The following is a 20,286-nucleotide window of genomic DNA, read 5'->3' as shown; positions in this document are numbered from 1 at the left end:
CTGCTCCGGTCCTCCCTGTGGCAGTTTTGCAAGACTGCCGTTGGAGTTTGCAACAGCCATTTTGAGATTGGAGGCAACATGGGAAGGTGTGACTGGGGATCACTTCTGCCTGTGCCGGTTCCAATCTGAAAATGGCTGCCACAACTTCCAGCGGAAATCTCATGAGACTGCTGCTAGAGATTGCTGCAGCCATTTTGATGGTAGAGAGGACATGGGCAGGAGCAACTGGGGATCACTCCTGCCCTGACCCACCACGGCATGGATGGTAGGCTGGGAGGGGGGCTCATTCTGTGTGTGTGAGGTGGGGGGGGGGGGTGAGATCTGTGGGAGCCTTCATAATGTTTTGGTTCCAGACAAAAATGCACTTGCATTTTCATCGAAACTGAAATAAGGCTGAACATGAAATTCGAGCTAGTTTCACAGCCAAAAAAGAAATTGAAACCAACAATTGGTCAGCCTCTTGTGGAGGTATAAGCCTAATATAAATAAATTGAAAGGAAGTTCTCGAATGAAGGGCTATAGGATAGATTCTGAGTAATTGAAGGAAATATTTCTTTATGGATAGGGTGGTAGATGTTTGGAACTGAAGTGGTGAAGATGAGGACATTATTGGGCTCATTTTCAAAAGAGAAGGGCGCCCATCTTTCGACACTAATCAGGAGATGGGCGTCCTTCTCCCAGGGTCACCCAAATTGGCATAATCGAAAGCCGATTTTGGGCGCCCTCAACTGCTTTCCGTCGCGGGGACGACCAAAGTTCCCGGGGGCTTGTCGGAAGCATAGTGAAGGCGGGACTGGGGTGTGCTTAACACATGGGCATCCTTGGCCAATATGGAAAAAAGAAGGGCGTCTCTGACGAGCACTTGGCTGACTTTACTTGGTCCATTTTTTTTGCGACCAAGCCTCAAAAAGGTGCCTGAACTGACCAGGTGACCCTGGAGGGAATCGAGGATGACCTCCTCTTACTCCCCCAGTGGTCACTAACCCCCTCCCACCCTAAAAATAATAAACTTTAAAAATATACCCAGCTCCCTGACAGCAGTATGCAGGTCCCTGGAGCAGTTTTAGTGGGTACTGCAGCGCACTTCAGGCAGACGGACCCAGGCCCCCCCCCTACCTGTTACACTTGTGGTGGTAAATGTGAGCCCTTCAAAACCCACCACAAACCCACTGTACCCACATCTAGGTGCCCCCCTTCACCCCTTAGGGCTATGGTAGTGGTGTACAGTTGTGGGGAGTGGGTTTTGGGGGACTCAGCACCCAAGGTAAGGGAGCTATACACCTGGGAGCAATTTCTGAAGTCCACTTAGGGTGCCCGGTTGGTGTCTTGGCATGTGAGGGGGACCAGTGCACTACAAATGCTGGCTCCTCCCATGACAAAAGGGCTTGGATTTGGTCGTTTCTGAGATGGGCGTCCTCGGATTCCATTATCGCCGAAAACCAGGGACGACCATCTCTAAGGTTGACCTAAATGTTGAGATTTGGGCATCCCCGACTGTATTATCGAAACGAAAGATGGCCGCCCATCTTGTTTCGATAATACGGGTTTCCCTGCCCCTTTGCCGGGACGTCCTGCGAGGACATCCTCAGGAAAACTTGGGCGCCCCGTTCAATTATGCCCCTCCACATGAATTTAGGGGGTGAGGAAAGGATTTTAGAGGTGGCATAGATGAGCAGACTGGAAAGGTCATATGGGCTTTCCTGTTATTTTCTACTAAAGATGCCTTAATCTGTCCATTGTTCTCTTTTGGTGTCAGCCCTTCCTGACTTTCCCCTATACCTTTTGTGTAAAGAGTTTTCTGTCTTTAGGTAGTTGACAGGTTTAATTGGGTCTATATGTGAAAAGACAGATACTTAATGAGTTTTAGAAGTGGAGGGAGGACAAACCTTGGAAAAGGGGAGAAATCCAAAAATTCCTCTCACCAGGGTCATGGTATCTCTGCTTTCCTTCAATAGACTTCCAGCCTCATTCTATCCTAATTCCTCTCATCATCAATCTGAAGCTAAGCAATTCTTACAATGAAGCTGGATGAGTCTAGCTTTACTTAAAGTGGACTTTTAGTAGCCTCCTTGGATTAAAGTGGGTGCATCTGTTTATTCACTTAGGAAGAACTGGGTTTGGCAGCAACCCTCCCTCCCCTATCAGTTTGCATTTTCTATGAATAGAAAGCAGAGGCATGGCCTAGTGGTTGGAGTACTGTACTGGCCTGATAACAAGAGAAGCCTGGTTTAAATTCTGCTGTTGCTCCTTGTGATCTTGAGCAAGTCATGTAATCCTCTTTTGCCTCAGATGCAAACTTAGGGGTCCTTTTAGTAAGCTGCAGCGAAAAGTGGCCTAAACGAACCCTAATGTGGATATTTCCCATGTGCTAAGACCACTTTTCACAACAGCAGTAAAAAAACCAAAATTCTATTTTTTGCATTCATGGCCATGCATTAATGTTGCAATAAGCATGAAGCAATTTTTGAAAATTACCAAGTAAGCACTTAACGTCACCTATTTTGTAGGTGGTAAAGCGTGCACTAACCAGTTAGCGCATGGTAATGTAGGTGCTCTAACTAGTTAGCACAGGAGCCCCCTCTCTCTGCCATGACACACCCTCAAAAAAATTAGAAACATTTTTTAGTGTGTGCAGATTTCAATGTTACCACAGGATGCCTGAGCGCACCCTGCGGTGCTCCTTGTTTTGCTGCATTAGGTACATGTTAGCGCTTAATGTGGTTTAGTAAAGTAAACCCTTGGATTGTAAACCCTCTGGGGACAGGGAATATCTACTACACCCGGTGATGTGCTGGAGCTGACTCGCACCAGCTCGCAAGAGCCGGTTGTTAAATTTTGTTCAGACTTGCGAGCCAGTTGTTAATAAGCGCGAGTCGGCTCTCCTCCCTCCCTCCGGATCCGGTCCCTCACCGACCTGACTGAGTCACCCTGCCTGCCTTGTCCATTGAATTCTTCGGGGCAGGCAGTCTTGCCTGCCCGCTGCCGGCGCTGACCCTCCCCCGCTGCCGGTTCGCTCTTTAAAAATGGCCGCCGAGACTTCCAGAGGTGGCCTCGCGAGACTTCTGCTGAAGTCTTGGAGGCCGTCCTTGTAAGTCTCGGCGGCCATTTTGAAGCACGATCCAGCAGCGGGGAAGAGTCAGCGCTCACAGCGGCCAGGCAAGACTGCCCCGAAGAATTCGATGGACAAGGCAGGGTGACTCAGAGTCAAGTCGGTGAGGGACCAGATCCAGAGGGAGGGAGGGAAGGAGAAAAATTCGCTGAACAACTCGGGAGGGGGTGGCAGGGGAGAGAAGGGAGTCGCCCGGCATGGGTGGATGGAGGGGAAAGAAGGGTCGCTGGGTATGGGTGCATGCAAGGCAGGGGAGAGGAGGGTCGCTGGACATGGGTGGATAGGGAAGGCAGGGGAGAGGAGGGTCGCTGGGTATGGGTGCATGCAAGGCAGGGGAGAGGAGGGTCGCTGGACATGGGTGGATAGGGAAGGCAGGGGAGAGGAGGGTCGCTGGGTATGGGAACATGCAGGGGAGAGCAGGGTCGCTGGACATGGGTGGATGGAGGGCAGGGGAGAGGAGGGTGGGTATGGGTGCATGCAGGGGAGAGGAGGATTGCTGGACATGGGTGGATGGAGGGCAGGGCAGGGGAGAGGAGGGTCACTGGGTATGGGTGCATGCAGGAGAGAGGAGGGTCGTTGGGTATGGGTGCATGGAGGGCAGGGGAGAGGAGGGGAGAGAGAAGAAATGCTGGACATGGATGGAGGGGAGGGAAGAGTGAGGAAGGAGATGAGATGAGGGAAAAGGAAGAGAGGAGAAAAACTGCACATGGATGAAGAAAATAGGCAGAAGCTGGATCTACTGGACAGTCAAGTCTGCGGAGGACCAGAAATGAAGAAGAAAGGAGGAAAGGAAAGAAATAAATGGAAAGGAAGCCCTAGAAACGGGGTTAAGAGGACAGATAGCAGCAGAATCGGATACTGGGCCAGCATGATCAGAAAAACAGTCACCAGACAATAAAGGTAGAAAAAAATCATTTTATTTTCATTATAGTGTTTGAAATATGTTCACTTTGAGAATCAGGTGCACAGCATTAAAAGTTTATATTTATTTACTTATTTATGGCATTTTATCGCACATTAAACATGAATTAGATTGGAACCTGGGATCATTTAATTTTTTTTCCTGGAGTAATGCATTGCCACCCCCCCCCCCCCCCCCCCCAGGCTCTCTCCCCGGCTATAGCCAGCTCTGCAATTTGGGGGTAGGGCGCAGAAGGGGACCGGGGAGAGAACCTGTTGTTAAACATTTACCAGCACACCACTGACTACACCTGAATGTACCTCATCTTAAGCTGCTACTGAAAAGGCATGTGGCAAATCCAAATAAATTTCCATGAATTTCATAGTCATATGGTGGACTATAAACACCCCAGGCTGTGGAAAGAGTTAAGATATGTACAACACTCTAATGAAGAGATCCTATACTTTTGTACATGATTTTTACATTCAGATTAGCCAAGGCTTTGGAAACAAGCTGGCTGAGCCACCAGAATTATATCTATAATAACACAATATGAAGAATGCATTGCAAGGGGGCCCGGGGGGGAAGCAATCTTCAAAAACATGGAAACCGGCAGAGGAGAATGTGATGAGGGCTCACCCACTTTGCAATTTAAGTGCTAGTGAAATCCCAAATGCTCCACCCTGTTAGCTTCTAGCCTTCCTATTTTTTTTTCTAGTTTAAGTTAACCACAGCTCCCCTTAGCCAAACTGTGCTGCTACTGGCAACAGCATCTGTCCTGTGCACAGCCTGCAGTTGCTTTTCTGCACTCATTCCTGTCTGTAGTATGTCAGAGGTACTGCCAGACTTCAGCAGGGGAGACCCCGAACTCAACCAGCTGCCAGACCACTCTAAGGTGGTTAGAAAAGCCATCAACCTCCTTAAACAGCGAGCCCAAGGGGAGAGTGAGCACTGGCCACTTGGCTTGGCTGATGACTTCTTATTGCGCTTCCTCAGAGCCAGGGATTTCAACATTGATCTAGCTTACAAGGTAAAAAAAAATTGTATATTTTATTTATATATATATGTATGCTGAGGAAAGGAACAGGAGAGATTCAGTGGAAGATAATCAGTTGTAATTTCCCAGACACAAAGTTCAGGATTGTATTTAGAGTTTGATGAAACAGCTGAGGATCACAAGACGGGCAAACACTTGTTGTCTGTGAAAATAAGATCAGAAAAGTATAATTTGGGATGACCAGTGGCAAAACTACAGGGCTGAGAAGGAGGGGGAGGGAACAGACAGCCCTGTCCTGCTTGACACAGGTGACATACAACAGTGAAAAGTTTGGAAGTCCTGCAGTTTTAGAGAAAATGAGATCTCGTTAAAATGAAATAGAACTATTTTTTTTAAATGGGTTCTACTGGAGATATTAAGAAGATATGAGTACTCAGGGCTTTTTTTTAGGGGGTACTTGGGGGTACTGAGTACCGACACCTTTTTTTCATTGTCTGCTAAAATTAACTCATGGTCCCCAATTTATAGGCTCTACACACCAATTCTGCCTTTTCATAGATTCTGTGACTGGTTGCAGGGGGCCTGGCTATTGTGGGGTGGGTCCCTCAGTGATCACCCCAGCTCTGAAGGGTGGTCTGGCATTTGAGTACGGGCACCTTTTTTGCTAGAAAACATGCACTGTGAGTACTTGTTATGCAGTAGTAAATCTGGGGTGTTTTTATGAACAGTGGCAAAACTACAGGGCTGAGAGGAAGGGGGAGGGAACAGACAGCCCTGTCCTGCTTGACACAGGTCACATCCAACAGTGAAGTTTGGAAATCCTGCAGCTTTAGAGAAAATAAGATTTGGTTAAAATTAAGTAAAACTATTTTTTAATGGGTTCTACTGGAGATATTAAGAAGATATGAGTACTTGTTATGCAGTAGTAAACTGGGGTGCTTTTATGAACAGGGGGTGTTGGCAAAGGAAGGGCAAAAGGACACAGCCAACTATTTTTGGTTGGTGGGGGGGGGGTGGAAGAAATTAAAGTTTTATGTATACATTTTTGTTTCTTAGGTAAATAAGTCAGAACCTTGGGTTAGTATGTTTGCTGACCTGCTGAGGATCACAAGATGGGCAAACACTTGTTGTCTGTGAAAATAAGATCCGAAAAGTATAATTTGGGATGACCAGTGGCAAAACTACAGGGCTGAGAAGGAGGGGGAGGGAACAGACAGCCCTGTCCTGCTTGACACAGGTGACATACAACAGTGAAAAGTTTGGAAGTCCTGCAGTTTTAGAGAAAATGAGATCTCGTTAAAATGAAATAGAACTATTTTTTTAAAATGGGTTCTACTGGAGATATTAAGAAGATATGAGTACTCAGGGCTTTTTTTTTAGGGGGTACTTGGGGGTACTGAGTACCGACACCTTTTTTTCATTGTCTGCTAAAATTAACTCATGGTCCCCAATTTATAGGCTCTACACACCAATTCTGCCTTTTCATAGATTCTGTGACTGGTTGCAGGGGGCCTGGCTATTGTGGGGTGGGTCCCTCAGTGATCACCCCAGCTCTGAAGGGTGGTCTGGCATTTGAGTACGGGCACCTTTTTTGCTAGAAAACATGCACTGTGAGTACTTGTTATGCAGTAGTAAATCTGGGGTGTTTTTATGAACAGTGGCAAAACTACAGGGCTGAGAGGAAGGGGGAGGGAACAGACAGCCCTGTCCTGCTTGACACAGGTCACATCCAACAGTGAAGTTTGGAAATCCTGCAGCTTTAGAGAAAATAAGATTTGGTTAAAATTAAGTAAAACTATTTTTTAATGGGTTCTACTGGAGATATTAAGAAGATATGAGTACTTGTTATGCAGTAGTAAACTGGGGTGCTTTTATGAACAGGGGGTGTTGGCAAAGGAAGGGCAAAAGGACACAGCCAACTATTTTTGGTTGGTGGGGGGGGGGGGGTGGAAGAAATTAAAGTTTTATGTACAGTGGTGGAAATAAGTATTTGATCCCTTGCTGATTTTGTAAGTTTGCCCACTGACAAAGACATGAGCAGCCCATAATTGAAGGGTAGGTTATTGGTAACAGTGAGAGATAGCACATCACAAATTAAATCCGGAAAATCACATTGTGGAAAGTATATGAATTTATTTGCATTCTGCAGAGGGAAATAAGTATTTGATCCCCCACCAACCAGTAAGAGATCTGGCCCCTACAGACCAGGTAGATGCTCCAAATCAACTCGTTACCTGCATGACAGACAGCTGTCGGCAATGGTCACCTGTATGAAAGACACCTGTCCACAGACTCAGTGAATCAGTCAGACTCTAACCTCTACAAAATGGCCAAGAGCAAGGAGCTGTCTAAGGATGTCAGGGACAAGATCATACACCTGCACAAGGCTGGAATGGGCTACAAAACCATCAGTAAGACGCTGGGCGAGAAGGAGACAACTGTTGGTGCCATAGTAAGAAAATGGAAGAAGTACAAAATGACTGTCAATCGACAAAGATCTGGGGCTCCACGCAAAATCTCACCTCGTGGGGTATCCTTGATCATGAGGAAGGTTAGAAATCAGCCTACAACTACAAGGGGGGAACTTGTCAATGATCTCAAGGCAGCTGGGACCACTGTCACCACGAAAACCATTGGTAACACATTACGACATAACGGATTGCAATCCTGCAGTGCCCGCAAGGTCCCCCTGCTCCGGAAGGCACATGTGACGGCCCGTCTGAAGTTTGCCAGTGAACACCTGGATGATGCCGAGAGTGATTGGGAGAAGGTGCTGTGGTCAGATGAGACAAAAATTGAGCTCTTTGGCATGAACTCAACTCGCCGTGTTTGGAGGAAGAGAAATGCTGCCTATGACCCAAAGAACACCGTCCCCACTGTCAAGCATGGAGGTGGAAATGTTATGTTTTGGGGGTGTTTCTCTGATAAGGGCACAGGACTACTTCACCGCATCAATGGGAGAATGGATGGGGCCATGTACCGTACAATTCTGAGTGACAACCTCCTTCCTTCCGCCAGGGCCTTAAAAATGGGTCGTGGCTGGGTCTTCCAGCACGACAATGACCCAAAACATACAGCCAAGGCAACAAAGGAGTGGCTCAGGAAGAAGCACATTAGGGTTATGGAGTGGCCTAGCCAGTCACCAGACCTTAATCCCATTGAAAACTTATGGAGGGAGCTGAAGCTGCGAGTTGCCAAGCGACAGCCCAGAACTCTTAATGATTTAGAGATGATCTGCAAAGAGGAGTGGACCAAAATTCCTCCTGACATGTGTGCAAACCTCATCATCAACTACAGAAGACGTCTGACCGCTGTGCTTGCCAACAAGGGTTTTGCCACCAAGTATTAGGTCTTGTTTGCCAGAGGGATTAAATACTTATTTCCCTCTGCAGAATGCAAATAAATTCATATACTTTCCACAATGTGATTTTCCGGATTTAATTTGTGATGTGCTATCTCTCACTGTTACCAATAACCTACCCTTCAATTATGGGCTGCTCATGTCTTTGTCAGTGGGCAAACTTACAAAATCAGCAAGGGATCAAATACTTATTTCCACCACTGTATACATTTTTGTTTCTTAGGTAAATAAGTCAGAACCTTGGGTTAGTATGTTTGCTGACCTGCTGAGGATCACAAGACGGGCAAACACTTGTTGTCTGTGAAAATAAGATCCGAAAAGTATAATTTGGGATGACCAGTGGCAAAACTACAGGGCTGAGAGGGAGGGGAAGGGAACAGACAGCCCTGTCCTGCTTGACACAGGTCACATCCAACAGTGAAAAGTTTGAAAGTCCTGCAGCTTTATAGAAAATGAGATCTGGTTAAAATGAAATAGAACTATTTTTTTAAATGGGTTCTACTGGAGATATTAAGAAGATATGAGTACTTGTTATGCAGTAGTAAATCTGGGGTGTTTTTATGAACAGGGGTGTTGGTGAAAAAAGGGCAAAAAGAGACAGCCAACTATTTTTGGTTGGGGGGGGGGGGGTGGAAGAAATTAAAGTTTTATGTATACACTAGTAAAAAAGGCCCGTTTCCGAAACCAATGAAACGGGCGCTAGCATGTGTTTTTTTTTGTGTGTGTGTGTGTGTGTATGTGTCACAGAGTTATTTTTTGTGTGTGTGTGTGAGGGTGCGATGTGTGTGCAGGTTGTTGATGATGGAGGTGGTGCGTCGGTGTGCGGTTGTTTCGTTAGTTTGGCAGCCAGTCTCCAGCGATTCCTAGGCAGGGAAGGAGTACTCCTCCCCTTCCTTGGTTGCTGTTTGCTGCTGGCTGGGTCGTGGGTAATCCTTCCAGCATCGATGTATGCTTTTGCTTGGGTCTGCTGTTTCTCACGACCAGCACTTAAGGGCTTGCATGAGCTTCCTCCTATTTCCAAAACAATCAAAACCGGCAGATTTTGCAGAAAGAATCATGAGAGAAGCATGAGAATCATATGAAAATCTCTCTTTCAACACCCTAACGCCTGCTCTGACCTGGCGTTATTTCTTACAGCGGTAAGGCAGTTTTGTTTCAGGCACTCTTTTCTGAGCATTGGGGAGGAATACAAAATGACCTCATTAACATGAGCTTGACTATATTTGCATGCTGTTCGCACTACTGCCTGGCACGCTCGTCGTTTCCTGTGTTAGACCCCTCTGAACATTCTGCGCTGGTAAATATGGGCGCTAATATTGTGCTAATGGCCTCTAGTACCCAGGTTTATTTTTGAACATGGGGCCTTCTGTGTTCTATTCAGACTGTAGTCACCTTTTACATGTCTGGCAGTGGGGATTTGTAGAGGGATCTGCCGAACTGCACCCTGATCTACTTGGCTTCACATTGATCAGTGAAAAAGTAAAAATAAAACAAGACTGGAGCTTTCGAAACATTAAATAATTTCCTCAGAATTCAAAATATCACATTAGAAGGGTAGGGCAAATTATTTTAATTTTAATTTTAACTGTTTACTGAAATATCTAAGTATACTTCTTGTTGCTTTGTTTGAAACTTTGGGAATTTTAATTATGTTAAGAAAACTTTTGAGTAACAAACTTGTTCACTGTTCAGTAATGCATCAATACATCCACTTCTGAACTCTCATCTCCCGTAATCTCACCTCACTTATACCTTTACTCACCGAAAAATGTATACCATATGTCTTTTTGTTATTATAAATTGCCCTTTTAGCTTCCCGTTGTCTCCTTTCAATGTTTCACGGTTCTTTTCCATTGTTATATTCCTTAACGATACTTTGATTTTGTCTCGCATAACTCTTCACAATGTAATCCATAATCGAGTTGTAACAAATTGTATTTCCATCATTCATAATGTATTGTAAGCCACACTGAGCCCGCAAAAAGGTTGGAAAATGTGGGATACAAATGCAATAAAATAAATAAATAAATATATCAATGAGAGACTTTATATTGACATCTACAATTTGATTTTCTATTGTCACCTTTTGCAAAGGAACATCTTCTGTAAATTGATACTTTTTCAAGGACTAGAACCATTTTTTTTGAATTGCCTGCTAGCAATGTCTGCTAAAATTGTAATGGTATCAGTTTATTATATTTTGCTGGATTATATATACACCAATATATTTGTCCAGCTTTTATATATTTGACACTGCAGCAGAGAAAATAGTTTCATTTCAAGCCCCTCTCTCCCCATTCCTTTTTCTGGGAACTTCTGATAGCAGGGATAGTTAATTACAAACACTTAACAAAGACAAAAGAGAGATATATAACTCTCTCTGCCCTCCCACCTAAAAAGACTGAACAAAAGGTGGGTACCTGGACACTCATCAGGACATCTCTGAAAACCAAAGACCCAAGAAACTGAAAGTCTGGAGAGCCCATTGAAGACAAAGACTTCAGAGGGGAAACCATAAACAGGACATTTGCTTGTCAAAGGTATACCTGCCCCTCCCATCAGCTTTCAGACATGTGCAGAAAGGAAGGACTTATAATGTGGTCATGTGAACAGACTACATTAACCATAATGCCTTGCAAAATATCCAGGACATGCACACACCATGCTTCTCTGCTAACATTATAAAAGGCCTGGAAACAGCCCAGCTCGCTCTCTTGGAACCTGCCTCCTCTTGGGACCTGCTGCTCTCTTTGGGGTCCGCTGATGCCTTGCTCCTGAAACATGTGCTCATCAATCAGCTGGACCACAGCATGCTTGTAACAAGGACTTGTAAGTAACATAACTTTTGATCTAGATCTGCTACTTTGCCTTACTTACGCACAGATTATCTGTAAAGATCTCTTAAAACCTACCTCTCGTGTGCAATTGTATATTAAATCAATCTTTTTGAAGCTGGGATTCCAAGATGGCGGAACGCATATAGCAACGTTGCAGACCGCGTTTGATTTCCTGGAATAATTATGCCGAAACGGAGAGGGAAAACATCGGTCCGTGCTTCCCTGATGCCTACCTCTCCTTCTACAGGTCCGATGGACAGATTCGCGCGGCCTGTGGGTCAAAACATACAAGTTGGGAGCGATACCTTAGGAGGTGCTGTGGCTAAGGAGGGCATTACGGCGTCTCCAGGTCTTGAAGTCACTCTGAGCCCCAATGAAAGAACTCCACCCTCGCAGCCTCAGTGGACAAGCTCCCCCTCCCAGGAATCGGGAGGCCCCGTACCGGAGTGTGAAGGGGAAACCTCCCTGAGTGAAGCTCTTTTAGAACAACCGGTGAGGGAGTCGGAGGGTCGGATTTTACCCTCAGAAAGTAACAACTTGAGCTTTTCTGAGATTGGAGACGCCACGGAATCAGGTCAGACTCTGGAAACACTGTTTGTATTACCTCCTGGAATGTTAGTAAAACCAGCAGAGGTTACCTTGAACTCATTGTGGGACTTAATGGCTCAGATGTCCCAAGCTTTTCTTAAGCAAACAAACTTTATGGTACAGAAATCAGTTGACATCGATAAGAAAGTAGAAAAAAACTCCTTAGATATAAAGACTCTTGAAAAACACTGTGAAAAAATAGAAAAAGAAGTATCTAAGGTTGAAAATATTCAAGCTACAATTCTTAAAGATATATCGAACCTTAGGAATAAGGGGGAGATATATGATAATTATATGCGTAGACACAATCTTAGATCTGTAAATTTTCCAATTATGAACATGATTAGTCCACTAGATATGTTAAAACGATATATGAAAGAGATACTGGAAATACCGGAATCTAATTATCCACCATTTACTCAGTCGTATTATATTCCACAAAAAGAGAAAGTTATGCAGACACAACAACCATCTCTGAATTTAACAGACTTTCTTGAAACATCAATGACAGAGCAGATAACGACAGCAACATTGGTTGCAGCCGTAGCTCTGTTACCGGATAAGCAGTGGATTTTTAGACTTTTCTTTCGGCATAAAGAGAAGTTATTTTTGGGACATAAAGTATTATTGTTCCCTGACGTTGCAAGGGATACTCAAAGAAAGAGGAAACAATTCCTCTTGTTAAAACCTGCTGTTTTACAATTGGGAGGAACCTTTTACTTAAAATTCCCATGTAAATGTATTGTGAATTATAACTCCCTTAAATATGTGTTTATGGATCCGAGTCAATTGTCCGCTTTCGTGGCTTCAAAAAACACTATGGGAGTTAAATGAAAATTGTTTTGCACTAGAATTGCTATATGCTAAGATTGCTTAGTTCTTTCTTTTTTCCTGTTTTCTCCACTTCAATCTTGGAATCTATATAATGAGGACTTAAGTGTTATTATTTAATTTTGTTGATTATAGTGTATAAATGTTTCTTTGATACTTGTGAAGTTATAACACTTCTTATACAAGATTGTTCTTGGAAATGTAAGTTGAAATTGAAAAAAAAAAAAAAATCTTTTTGAAGCTAAAAATACGGTCTCCTTGTGTTCTGAGTATATGGTATCTTATATATATACTTAATTTATTTAATTTATTGCAATTATCACCTTTGGTGATTGGTGGAGAAATTAATATCCTAAAACTTTTAAATACAGCGCCTGCTCTTAAATTATAAACAGTGGTGAGTTGCTCTAGAGCTATTTTCCCCAAAATAAATCCTTTCTTGTAACAAAATAAAGTCTGGCTTCAGTTCCAAGATCAATATTTAAGTTTCCAATACCTGGAATATATATTCACGTGCATCACAGAACTCAGAATGTCAGTTGAGTATCCAGAAGAACCATTCTGGCACTTGAACAAGCTAGGGAGGCCTTATGAAAATAAATAAAATGATCCAGATTGCTGGCTCAAGATGTACCAGATATCAGAAAAACACACAGAGTTTGCAAACCTCTAATATGCTTCAACCTCTCATGTCAGCTAGGACAGTGACTGAAGGTTAATCAAGCACTGCATGTAACCTTCAGTCAATCAACTGAGCAAATATGCCTGGGCTGTGGCAGGTCACAGTGTAACTCAGGTATCAGAATAGCTCTCCCTTTCCCTTGAACCAGCCCTAGGTGTAACTTTAACCCAGCGTGCTGCCACACTGATGAATTCTACCATTTCTAGGTACAGTGCTCTCTATTCTGCATTATTTGGTTATCTTTTGAAAGGGTGGAAGGTGGGAGAGAGATCAGGAGTGGGCAAAGTACAAACCCTGCATCAAATAAGTTTTGTTTATAGCCATAACATTTTTCTTCCCAATACTCACTGGCAAAGTATTTGGGTGGAAATGAAAGGGAATACTAGAGTGCTTGTGCGTAACCCAGTGATTCCCAAACTTTGTTTCCTATGGTGGAACCCCTAAAGTATTTTTCATAAACTGAGGAACCCCACTTCCCACCCTCAGCACAGACTTATTGAATCTCCTTTCCCAGAACCACACATAGGCCCCCTCACCCACTTCCCCCAGTCGATCCTGCCTATGCTGGCTCTGTTGACAAAATGGCTGCCAGGACCTCCTGTAGCTGTCTTACAAAACTGCTACTAGAGATCCCTGAAGCTATTTTGAGATTGGAGCGAACATGAGCAGGAGTGACCCACAGTGTTCCTACCCAAGTTGACTCCACTCTCAAAATGGCTGCTGGGACCTCCAGCAGCAGTCTCATGAAGCTGTCATTTATTTATTTAGTTATTTATGAGGATTTAGTTACCGCCTTTTTGAAGGAATTTACTGAAGATGGTGTATAGTATGGGAGGTCCCAGTAGCCATTTTGTCAGCACAGTCAGCATGGGCATGAGTGACTGAAGGTTGCTTCTGCCACAACTAATGTGGAACCCCTAGAGAAAGTTCACAGAACCCTAGTTTCACGAAACCCAGTTTGGGAATCACTGACCTAACCCAAGGATTCTCAACTCATTACACAGGATATACCCAGTCATGTTTTCAGGATACCTACAATGTATATGTATGAGATAAAGTTGCATGGATTAACTACATTGTATGCAAATCTACCTCATGTCTATTCATTGTCAGTATCCTTAAAACAACTGGCTAGGTATGGCCTGAGAACTGGATTGAGAACTACTGGTCTAATCCCATCTAGTGTCTGCTATTGAAGTAACTAGCAAATGGTACCAGAGCTAATGGGGGAGGGGGGCTAAAAAGCAGGGTAATTGTCCTGGAGCACCTGTGCCACACGGAGTTCTCAAACTTCTCTAAAGCTGAATGAGGCCCCCTGCTAAATTTCTGCCCTGGGCCTCAGCATATCTAACACCAGCTGTGGGTGGTGCAACAGTGCAGAATGTGCTGCTTCTCAATCACTCCCAGCTACTTTGTTAAACTGGAACATGAAGCTAAATAGGAAACTATTAACACTGCACTCTTTAACTGAACACTGAAGGTCCACCCGCCTTTTTTTTTTTTTTTTTTTAAATCCTTGGAGGATGCTACAATTTATGTAGTCCCGATTTCAACATATTGGAACCCTGAGGGGCGTTGACTCATTTTTCCTTCACTAAGGGAAGGCAAAATGGCCAAATATCAGTCGAATGTACCTAACAAATGATTTGGTATTCAATGGAGTAAAATATAGTGGAATCTCAATTGAAAATCTTAGGTGTTATATTAGACAATCATCTAACTTCTGAATCTCATGTCCAGTTGTTAACAGCTAAGGTATTTACGTGTGGAAGTTAAGACATTTTAGATTCTGCTTTCAAGCAAAAGACTTCCAATTAATTATACAGACACTATTAATGGCACATTTGGATTATTCTAATCAATCACAGAAGAACTATTTCCCACAAAAAAATGCCAAGTTAAATCACCAAAACAGTGAGAAATGCACACTCAGGAAAAAAGCTTCGTGTAACCTTCTTAATAATTATAATATCAAGTCACATTATTTACTTCATATTTCCTTTTTTTGTTTGTTTTTTTCATATTAAAAAAATGGAGGAAAAAAGGGCTCAGTAGTAAAAGGCTACAAGGTGCCATAGTAATACGCACTATGGCTGTATATAAATGTCACCATTCATTTGACGGCTGCATTTTCTTTTAAATAGAACCAGTCATCAGCCAAAAACCTCCTACAAAACTTTATTTTTGTGTTTTCAAATTTTGCATTTTCAAAATGACTTTTCAGTTCTTTAAAGTTACCACTAATACTACAATAATGCAGGATATTGCAGAATAGCGAAGATACTTACCTGTAGCAAGTATTCTCCGAGGACAGCAGGCTGATCTCACATGTGGGTCGACGTCTGCGTCGGCCTAGGAATCGGCATTTTGCAAACAAAATATTAAAAATTTTTTTGCCAGAGTCTTCTGTTGCGCGTGCAACACGTACCGCGCATGCGCGGACTGATTTCCCATCACGTGAGCATGTTCCCTAAGTTAAATCAAAAAGTATAGAAATAAATAAATGACAATTCCAAAGGGGAGGTGAGTGTCACGATCCCAGGCTTTGAACAACCAGGCACAAACTCAGGAACAATGTGAGCCCTTGGCCTACTGTCGTTGAGCGGCAGCAGGAGGCAACATCCCTCAAGCAAGACTGGGCTGGATACAGGATGCACTTGGCTTGGCTACAGTCAGATACTGGAACAAGCTTCGTTTGAGTGGACTGGAACCAAATGCTGGAATGGACTTGGCTTGGCTGGACTGGAATTGGATGCTGGAACAGACTTGGCTTGACTGGACTGGAACTGGATACTGGAACAAGCTTGGCTTGACTGGAATGGGATTCAGGATACTCAAGCAAGATTCAGGATTTAAAAACAAGCTTGGCAGGAACAGGAGCTGAAAACAAACATGGCAGGGACAAGCTGGAAGGGGGCTGGAGCTGAAGGCAGAGGGAACTAGAACAAGCAAGACAGACTAGGCAGAACACACAGCTGACCACACAGACAAACAGCAGAACTATGGCTGAAGCTAAGCTAGAGGTAACTAGAACAAGCAAGGCAGACTAGGCAGGACACAAGGCTGACCCACACAGACAATCAACAGAACAATGGCTGAAGGCAAAAGGTAGAGGAGACTAGAACAGCAAGACAGACTAGGCAGGACGCAAGGCTAACAAACAGAGAACAACACCGGCATGTTAAACAGAACTGCCCATGGGCACACAGGCTAAGAACAAAGCAGAAGTGCCCACAGGGACACAGACAAGAACAAGGCAGAAGTGCACACAGCACATGGACTGACCTGGAGACCTTTGGCATTGCAAAGGCCCTGAATGAAAGTCAACCACTTCCTTATAAACAGGACAGTGACAGGAAATACACAGAACCCAAAGTGAGGCTTGAAACACAAAGGAAGTGGAAACCCTACACACTGAACACCAAAGTGAGGCTTGGAACATGCAGGACAAACACAACAATACAGATAGAAGCCAGCTCATGAGCTGACCAGCAGAAATAAGGTGAGTCAAAAGAGGGGTCAAGGCCACAATCGTGACAGTGGGCGGGTTTGTGAGAACAATCAGCCTGCTGTCCTCGGAGAATACCTGCTACAGGTAAGTATCTTCACTTTCTCCGAGGACAAGCAGGCTGCTTGTTCTCACATGTGGGGTATCCCTAGCAACCAGGCTTATTCAAAACAATGAACACTGGTCAATTGGGCCTCGCAACGGCGAGGACATAACATAGATTGACCTGAAACCATAAACAACTAACTGAGAGTTCAGCCTGGAACAGAACAAAAATGGGTCTAGGGGGGGTGGAGTTGGATTCTAAACCCCGAACAGATTCTGCAGCATTGAGTGCCCAAACCAACTGTCGCGTTGGGTATCCTGCTGAAGGCAGTAGTGAGATGTGAATGTGTGGACCAATGACCACGTTGCAGCCTTGCAAATCTTTTCAATGGAGGCTGACTTTAAGTGAGCCACTGACGCAGCCATGGCTCTAACATTATGAGCCGTGACATGGCCCTCCAGAGTCAGCCTAGCTTCGGCATAAGTGAAGGTAATGCAATCTGCTAGTCAATTGAAGAGTGTGCGTTTTCTCATGGCGACTCCCCTCCTGTTGGGATAGAAAGAAACATACAACTGAGCGGATTGTCTAAAGGGCTTTGTCTACTCCATGTAAAAGGCCAATGCTCTATTGCAGTCCAAGGTGTGCAAACTGCTTTCGCCAGGGTGGGCATGAGGATGGGGAAAAAATGTTGGCAAGACAACTGACTGGTTCAGATGGAACTCCGACACCACCTTTGGCAGAAATTTAGGGTGCGTATGGAGGACTACTCTGTTGTGATGAAACTTGGTATAAGGTGCATCCACTACTAAGGCCTGAAGCTCACTGACCCTATGAGCTGAAGTAACAGCCACCATGAAAATGACCTTCCAGGTCAAGTACTTCAGATGGCAGGAATTCAGTGGCTGAAAAGGAGCTTTCATCAACTGGGTGAGAACGACGGTGAGATCCCATGACACTGGTGGAGGTTTGACCGTGGGCTTTGACAAAAGCAAACCTCTCATGAAGCGAACAACTAAAGGCTGTCCAGAGATAGGCTTACCCTCTACACTAATCGCACTAAGGTGAACCCTTATGGAGTTGGTCTTGAGACCAGACTCTGATAAGTGTAGAAGGTATTCAAGCAGGGTCTGTGTAGGATAAGAAAGAGGATCTAGGGCCCTGCTGTCACACCAGACGGCAAACCTCCTCCATTTTCCTCTTCGTGGAATCCTTCCTGGAAGCAAGCAAGATTCGGAAAACACGCTCTGAAAGACCCAAGGAGGCGAATTCTAAGCTCTGAACATCCAGGCCATGAGAGCCAGAGACTGGAGGTTGGGATGTAGAAGCGACCCCTCGTTTTGGGTGATGAGGGTTGGAAAACACTCCAATCTCTACATTTCCTCGGACGACAACTCCAGAAGAAGAGGGAACCAAATCTGACGCGGCCAGAAGGGTGCAATCAGAATCATGGTTCCGCAGTCTTGCTTGAGTTTCAGCAAAGTCTTCCCTACTAGAGGTATGGGAGGATACGCATACAGAAGGCCTGTTCCCCAATGTAGGAGAAAGGCATCTGACACTAGTCTGTCATGGGCCTGAAGCCTGGAACAGAACTAAGAGCACTTGTGATTGATCTGAGTGGCAAAAAGATCCACCGAGGGGGTGCCCCACACTCGAAAGATCTTGCATGCTACGCCCATGTTCAGTGACCACTCATGAGGTTGCATTACCCTGCTCAGCCTGTCGGCCAGACTATTGTTTACGGCTGCCAGATAAGTGGCTTGGAGAAACATGCCATGACGGCGAGCCCAAAGCCACATCTGGATGGCTTCCTGACACAGAAGGCGAGATCTTGTTGGTGTAAACTTGATTGTCTGTCTGAATTAAGATTACTCGGTTGGACATCCAATCTCTGAAATCCTTTAGAGCGTTCTAGATCGCTCTTAATTCCAGGCGGTTGATCTGCAGACCTTTTTCCTGAAAGGACCAGGCTTCCTGAGTGTGGAGCCCATCTACATGAGCTCCCCACCCCAGGAGAGATGCATCCGTTGTCAGCACTTTTCATTGCTGAGGAACTTGGAATGGTCACCCCAGGGTCAAATTGGATCAAATCGTCCACCACTGAAGAGAATTCCGAAAGTCGGTGGACAGTTGGATTACATCTTCTAGATCCCCCACAGCTTGAAACCACTGGGTAGCTAGGGTCCATTGAGGTGATGTCATATGTAGATGTGCCATAGGCGTTACATGAACTGTGGAGGCCATGTGCCCCAGAAGTCTCAACATCTGCCGAGCCGTGACCTGCTGAGACGCTCAAACCATGGACACCAGGGACAGAAGGTTGTCCACCCTTGCCTCGAGGAGATAAGCTCAAGCTCTCTGAGTGTTCAGCAGAGCTCCAATGAATTCCAATTTTTGGACTGGGATGAGATGGGACTTGGGATAATTTATGATGAACCCCAGTATTTCCAGCACCTGAATAGTCATTCGCATGGACTCCAGAGCACCTTCGTTCGAGGTGGTCTTCACCAGCCAATCGTCGAGATAAGGAAACACATGCATTCCCAGTCTGCGTAGCGACGCTGCAACTACAGCTAGGCATTTTGTAAACACTTTGGGCACAGACGCCAGGCCAAAAGGCAGTACATGGCACTGAAAGTGCTGGGTTCCCAGCCAAAATTGAAGATACTTCCTGTGAGCTGGAAGTATCAAGGTCTGTGTATAAGCATCCTTTAAGTCCAGAGAGTATAGCCAATCGTTTTCCTGAATCATGGGAAGAAGGGTGCCCAGGGAAACCATCCTGAACTTTTCTCAGATAAGAAATTTGTTCAGGGCCCTTAGGTCTAGGATGGGATGCATCCCCCCTGTTTTCTTTTGCACAAGGAAGTACCTGGAATAGAACCCCAGCCCTTCTTCCCCTGGTGGAATGGGTTTGACCGCTTGGGCCTGTAGAAGGGCAGAGAGTTCCTCTGCAAGTACCTGCTTGTGCTGGGAACTGTAGGACTGAGCTCCCGGTGGGCAATTTGGAGGCTTGGATTCCAGATTGAGGGTGTATCCTAACCGGACAATTTGAAGAACCCACAGGTCAGAGGTTATAAGAGGCCACCTTTGGTGAAAAAACATTAACCTCCCCCCAACCAGCAAGTCGTCCGGTACGGACACGTTTACTAAGGCTATGCTGAACTGGAGCCGGTAAAAAGCCCGTCCTTTGCTTTTGCTGGGGAGCCGCAGTGGCCTTAGGTGCATGCTGTTGACGAGAACGAGCGTGCTGGGACTGAGCCTGGGCAGGCTGCCGAGAAGTAGGAGTGTACTGTGAGAAGTCAGGTTTTGGGGAAGAGGAGGGGGCTCAAGAAAGAAGTAAAGGGAAAGTTTTTCCTTCAAGAAGAACAGACTACAAGTCCGAGAGTTCTCGAGGTAGGGTGGATCGCCCCCTGGTGGGAAGGGATCAGT

General features: G+C 45.0%; 1 protein-coding gene across 3 annotated transcripts in view; it reads left to right on the top strand.

Annotated features, from left to right (window-relative positions):
• The first annotated feature begins 4,777 nt into the window (after positions 1-4,777).
• Positions 4,778-20,286, top strand: part of LOC115477848 (alpha-tocopherol transfer protein-like) — a 91,296-nt gene continuing 75,787 nt past the window's right edge. For all 3 annotated transcript variants that reach the window (XM_030214971.1, XM_030214963.1, XM_030214956.1), the window contains exon 1: positions 4,778-5,040. In XM_030214971.1, coding sequence (XP_030070831.1) covers positions 4,837-5,040 — 204 coding nt within the window. In that variant the 5' untranslated portion in view covers positions 4,778-4,836. The remainder of the gene's footprint in view (positions 5,041-20,286) is intronic.

This window comes from Microcaecilia unicolor, chromosome 1 (assembly GCF_901765095.1).
Source record: "Microcaecilia unicolor chromosome 1, aMicUni1.1, whole genome shotgun sequence".
NCBI lineage: Eukaryota > Metazoa > Chordata > Amphibia > Gymnophiona > Siphonopidae > Microcaecilia > Microcaecilia unicolor.
This window is presented reverse-complemented; position numbering and strand designations above follow the sequence as displayed.